This window comes from Austrofundulus limnaeus, unplaced genomic scaffold, assembly GCF_001266775.1.
Source record: "Austrofundulus limnaeus strain Quisiro unplaced genomic scaffold, Austrofundulus_limnaeus-1.0 Scaffold1172, whole genome shotgun sequence".
Classification (NCBI taxonomy): Eukaryota; Metazoa; Chordata; class Actinopteri; order Cyprinodontiformes; family Rivulidae; genus Austrofundulus; species Austrofundulus limnaeus.
Genome location: NW_013953574.1, coordinates 45,789 through 51,058, shown reverse-complemented (window position 1 = coordinate 51,058; position 5,270 = coordinate 45,789). Strand labels below are relative to the sequence as shown.

The 5,270-nt window shown below is 46.0% G+C and overlaps 1 protein-coding gene across 1 annotated transcript in view; it reads left to right on the top strand.

Annotated features, from left to right (window-relative positions):
* Positions 1-5,270, top strand: part of dgkd (diacylglycerol kinase delta) — a 20,224-nt gene that overhangs the window by 3,308 nt on the left and 11,646 nt on the right. Inside the window, exons 4-15 of the mRNA XM_014031060.1 lie at positions 1,094-1,198; positions 1,282-1,414; positions 2,303-2,409; positions 2,518-2,643; positions 2,737-2,839; positions 2,926-3,088; positions 3,175-3,283; positions 3,358-3,497; positions 3,573-3,657; positions 3,789-3,883; positions 3,967-4,066; positions 4,873-5,212. Of these exons, the coding sequence (XP_013886514.1) occupies positions 1,094-1,198; positions 1,282-1,414; positions 2,303-2,409; positions 2,518-2,643; positions 2,737-2,839; positions 2,926-3,088; positions 3,175-3,283; positions 3,358-3,497; positions 3,573-3,657; positions 3,789-3,883; positions 3,967-4,066; positions 4,873-5,212 (1,606 nt within the window). The remainder of the gene's footprint in view (positions 1-1,093; positions 1,199-1,281; positions 1,415-2,302; positions 2,410-2,517; positions 2,644-2,736; positions 2,840-2,925; positions 3,089-3,174; positions 3,284-3,357; positions 3,498-3,572; positions 3,658-3,788; positions 3,884-3,966; positions 4,067-4,872; positions 5,213-5,270) is intronic.

Genomic DNA, 5,270 nt, shown 5'->3' with positions numbered 1-5,270 from the left:
ACACAAACACACACACACACACACACACACACAGTGCAGCTGTGTGGGACCAGGGTTCTGTGACGTCCTGATCCAGTTAGTCAGACTCAAAATGAAAGCTGGTGTTATAAAACATTTTGTTACCATGTTAACCTGTGACGATGGTGTTCAGATTGTCCCACGCTCCCTGAACGCACCGTGGATCAGCTGTTGGATCTGTGAGAACAGGATCAGTTCTTGGCACATGTCTGGTTCAGTAACTCCTACATCAGAAGGTTCAGCTCCTTCAGGACCTTCAGCTGTTTGGGTTTTCAGCTGTTTTTACTTCTTTAGCTTTTTTCACTTTTTCAGACACGTTGAAAATGAAAGGAGCTGTTTTCAACTTCAAAATGTTTCTAAATCTTTACARCGTCTTACATCTTCTATTCTGCTTCTGCTCWTTTTAGCTTCTTTTTGCTAAGTTTAGCTTTTTCTGCTATTTAAGCTAAAATCCTGCTTCTTTCTGCTGTTCTTCTATTTCTCTTCTTTTTTGAACATCTTGCAATTTTAGCTAATGTTCAGCTGTTATTAGTTAAAGTTAGCTTTTTTAAGCTAAATACACATTTTTTTAGCTACTGCAACTCATTTCTGCTGAGTTCAGCAAGCTTGTGCTTCTTATTTTTCCTTATGCTAATTAAAGAATTTCCAGCTACATTTTAGCTGTTTCACTGTAAATTTTAGCTGTTTAGCTATTTTACAACAATTGATCATTTTTTTATACTTCCATTTTTTCTACTAATTTTAAATTGTTTAGACTTTCACCTTCTGGGTGCTAACTTCAGTTTGTGTGTGCTAGCTTTAGCTTGTTTTGATGCTAACGTAAATTATTTTAAGCTATTTAAGATGTAATGCAGCTTCTGTCTGTGCTTCTTTCAGCTAAGTTTCATGTTTTAAACTGACCTTGAATTAAAAATGCAGCTAAAGTTTTCAGCACAAAGCGTTCATGCAGGAAATACAGTTTTTCTAGTTATTTTTCTGTCCAGTTTGTTTAATGTTGACCCCCTTCTCTGTGTACCTGTGTTGTACCTGTGTACCACCTGTGTACCTGTGTACCACCTGTATACCTGTGTTCCAGGTGATCACGCCCTGCAGGCGCCTCATTCTCTGTGCAGACAACAGGAAGGAGATGGAGGAGTGGATGGCGGCGCTGCGCAGTGCTCAGAACAGACAGAACTATGAGGTGAGAGCAGCTGTCACCTGTGTTCAGCAGGTAAGTGTGTGTACCTGCAGCTCACCTTGTCTGTGCCCCCCCCCCCCCCACAGTCCACCCAGTACAGCATGGACCACTTCAGCGGGATGCACAACTGGTACGCCTGCTCCCACGCCAGACCCACGTACTGCAACGTGTGCAGGGAGGCGCTGTCCGGAGTCACGTCTCACGGGCTGTCCTGTGAAGGTAAACAACAAACAAACAAACAAACATCAGTCTGAWCAGATTCACACCATGTCACTAACACACGTGGAAGTTAAAAGCTCACAAACGTTGTGCGGTCCAAGCCACCAACAACTGTAGCACTGATGAGTCATGTTTGTGTTTCTGAGGAGTCATGTTTGTTTCTGATGAGTCATGTTTGTTTCTGAGGAGTCGTTTTTGTTTCTGACGAGTCATGTTTGTGTTTCTGAGGAGTCAAGTTTGTTTCTGACGAGTCATGTTTATGTTTCTGATGAGTCGTTTATGTTTCTGATGAGTCATGTTTGTGTTTCTGATGAGTCATATTTGTTTCTGATGAGTCATGTTTGTTTCTGATGAGTCATGTTTGTTTCTGACGAGTCATGTTTATGTTTCCAATGAGTCATGTTTATGTTTCTGATGAGTCATGTTTGTGTTTCTGATGAGTTGTGTTTGTGTTTGACATGTGTGTGCTCAGTGTGTAAATTTAAAGCTCATAAGTGGTGTGCAGTCCGAGCCACCAACAACTGTAGCACTGATGAGTCATGGTTGTGCTTCTGAGGAGTCGTGTTTATTTCTGATGAGTCGTGTTTGTTTCTGAGGAGTCATTTTTGTTTCTGACGAGTCATGTTTGTGTTTCTGAGGAGTCATGTTTGTGTTTCTGACGAGTCAAATTTATGTTTCTGATGAGTCATGTTTATGTTTCTGATGAGTCATGTTTATGTTTCTGATGAGTCATGTTTATGTTTCTGATGAGTCATGTTTGTGTTTCTGATGAGTCATGTTTGTTTCTGATGAGTCATGTTTGTTTCTGAGGAGTCATGTTTATGTTTCTGATGAGTCATGTTTGTGTTTCTGATGAGTTGTGTTTGTGTTTGACATGTGTGTGCTCAGTGTGTAAATTTAAAGCTCATAAGCGGTGTGCAGTCCGAGCCACCAACAACTGTAAGTGGACGACTCTAGCTTCTATCGGGAAGGACATCATCGAGGACGAGGACGGGGTGAGACACGTGACTTTTGTCCCCTTACCTGGTCCCCTCACTCGTCCCTCTAAGCTGGTCCCCTCACCTGGTCCCCTCTAACCTGATCCCCTTACCTGGTCTCCTCAGGTGTCCATGCCTCACCAGTGGTTGGAGGGGAACCTGCCCGTGTCGGCTAAGTGCAGCGTGTGTGATAAGACGTGCGGCAGTGTCCTCCGGCTGCAGGACTGGAGGTGTCTCTGGTGCAAAGCCATGGTGAGACTCACACACACACACACACACACACACGCTCAGGCTGGGCCCAGCTCCCTGCAGGTGTCCTGAAGCTCAGGTGTGTTCTGTCTCCAGGTGCACTCAGCCTGTAAGGAGCAGCTGCCGTCCAAGTGTCCTCTGGGTCAGTGCAAAGTGTCCGTCATTCCTCCCACGGCGCTCAACAGCATCGACTCTGACGGTGAGGGACTCCGCCCCCGCAGGTGGTGAAACACAAACACCTGGCTGCGTGTCCGATCTGACATGTGACCTCATGTGTGTGTCCAGGTTTCTGGAAGGCGTCCTGTCCTCCGTCCTGCACCAGTCCTCTGCTGGTTTTTGTCAACTCTAAAAGCGGAGACAATCAGGGCGTGAAGTTCCTGCGGCGCTTCAAACAGCTGCTGAACCCTGCGCAGGTGTTTGACCTGATGAACGGAGGCCCTCACCTGGGGTTAGACGCACACACACACACACACACACACAGAGTTAAGGAGAAGCAGGTGAGCTGTAACATGAAGGTGTGTCTCTGTCCCGCAGCCTGCGCCTGTTCCAGAGGTTCGACACCTTCAGGATCCTGGTCTGTGGAGGAGACGGCAGCGTGGGCTGGGTCCTGTCTGAGATCGATGCCCTCATGCTGCATAAACAGGTAGGTCAGCCWCGTTAGGCTCCTCCCTGGGCTTAACGAGCTCACAGAGCTAACGAGGCTGACGTGTGTTTCAGTGCCAGCTGGGGGTTCTTCCTCTGGGGACCGGCAACGATCTGGCTCGAGTCCTGGGCTGGGGCTCAGCCTGTGATGACGACACTCAGCTGCCTCAGATTCTGGAGAAACTGGAGAGAGCCAGCACCAARATGTTGGACAGGTGAGCTGCTGTCCCCTGGCTCACACCTGTGGACCAGGTGAGGCTGTAAACACTCGTTTGTCTCCTCTTCTTCAGGTGGAGCATCATGGTCTATGAGACAAAGTTACCACGGCAACACTCGACCTCCACAGTTACCGAGGACTGCAGTGAGGATTCTGAGGTAGTGACATCACTTCCTGTTGCTTGTCCCAAAGACTCACCTGTGTTACCTGTCCTGTGTCAAACGCTGCTGTGGATAACAATGATGATGTTCTCTGACAGGTTCTCAGAACGTTTCTTCCTCTGATCCAGGTCCAGCAGATCCTCACCTAYGAGGACTCAGTGGCTGCTCACCTGACCAAGATCCTGACCTCAGACCAGCACTCTGTGGTCATCTCCTCTGCCAAGTAGGACCTGGTTCTGTTAAGATTCACTGATCCTCTGTGGACCTGGCTGTTCTCTAACGGGCTCTTTGTGTCTCTGGACTCAGGGTTCTGTGTGAGACCGTGAAGGACTTTGTGGCTCGAGTTGGGAAAGCTTACGAGAAGAACACGGAGAGTTCAGAGGAGTCTGAGGCCATGGCCAAGAAGGTACAACCCTGATGAGTCATGTCTGAGTTTCTGATGAGTCATGTTTGTTTCTGATGAGTCATGTTTTGTGTTTCTGATGAGTCGTGTTTGTGTATCTGATGAGTCATGTTTATTTTCTGATGAGTCATGTTTATTTTCTGATGAGTCATGTTTTGTGTTTCTGATGAGTCATGTTTGTGTTTCTGATGAGTCATGTTTATTTTCTGATGCGTCATGTTTGTGTTTCTGATGAGTCATGTTTATTTTCTGATGAGTCATGTTTGTATTTCTGATGAGTCATATTTATTTTCTGATGAGTTATGTTTATTTTCTGATGAGTCATGTTTGTGTTTCTGATGAGTCATGTTTATTTTCTGATGCGTCATGTTTGTGTTTCTGATGAGTCATGTTTATTTTCTGATGAGTTATGTTTATTTTCTGATGACTCATGTTTGTGTTTCTGATGAGTCATGTTTGTGTTTCTGATGAGTCATGTTTGAGTTTCTGATGAGTCATGTTTGTTTCTGATGAGTCATGTTTATTTTCTGATGAGTCATGTTTGTTTCTGATGAGTCATGTTTATTTTCTGATGAGTCATGTTTGTGTTTCTGATGACTCATGTTTATTTTCTGATGAGTCATGTTTGTGTTTCTGATGAGTCATGTTTATTTTCTGTTGAGTCATGTTTGTGTTGTGTTTCTGATGAGTCATGTTTGTTTCTGATGAGTCATGTTTGTGTTTCTGATGAGTCATGTTTGTTTCTGATGAGTCATGTTTGTTTCTGATGAGTCATGTTTATTTTCTGATGAGTCATGTTTGTGTCGCAGTGCGGCGTTCTGAAGGAAAAACTAGACTCTCTCCTGAAGACTCTTGATGAGGAGTCCCAGGCTTCATCAGTCCCGCCCCCAGCTCCTCCTCCCACCATTGCTGAGGAGCAGGAGGAGTTGGAGGTGGTCAGTCTACCTACTCCTCTCTGTCCTCTCCCTCCCCCCCACGTCTCGCCTACCTCGCCTCCTGTTTCTCCGAGGACCACAGCGCCCATCTTTAAACCTCGGGAGCAGCTGATGCTGAGAGCCAACAGTCTGAAGAAGGCCATCCGACAGATCATTGAGCACACGGAGAAAGGTGGGTCACCTGTGTGTCCAGGTGTGACTGCTCTGTGTCCAGGTGTGACTGTTGTGTCCAGGTGTGACTGCTCTGTGTCCAGGTGTGACTGTTGTGTCCA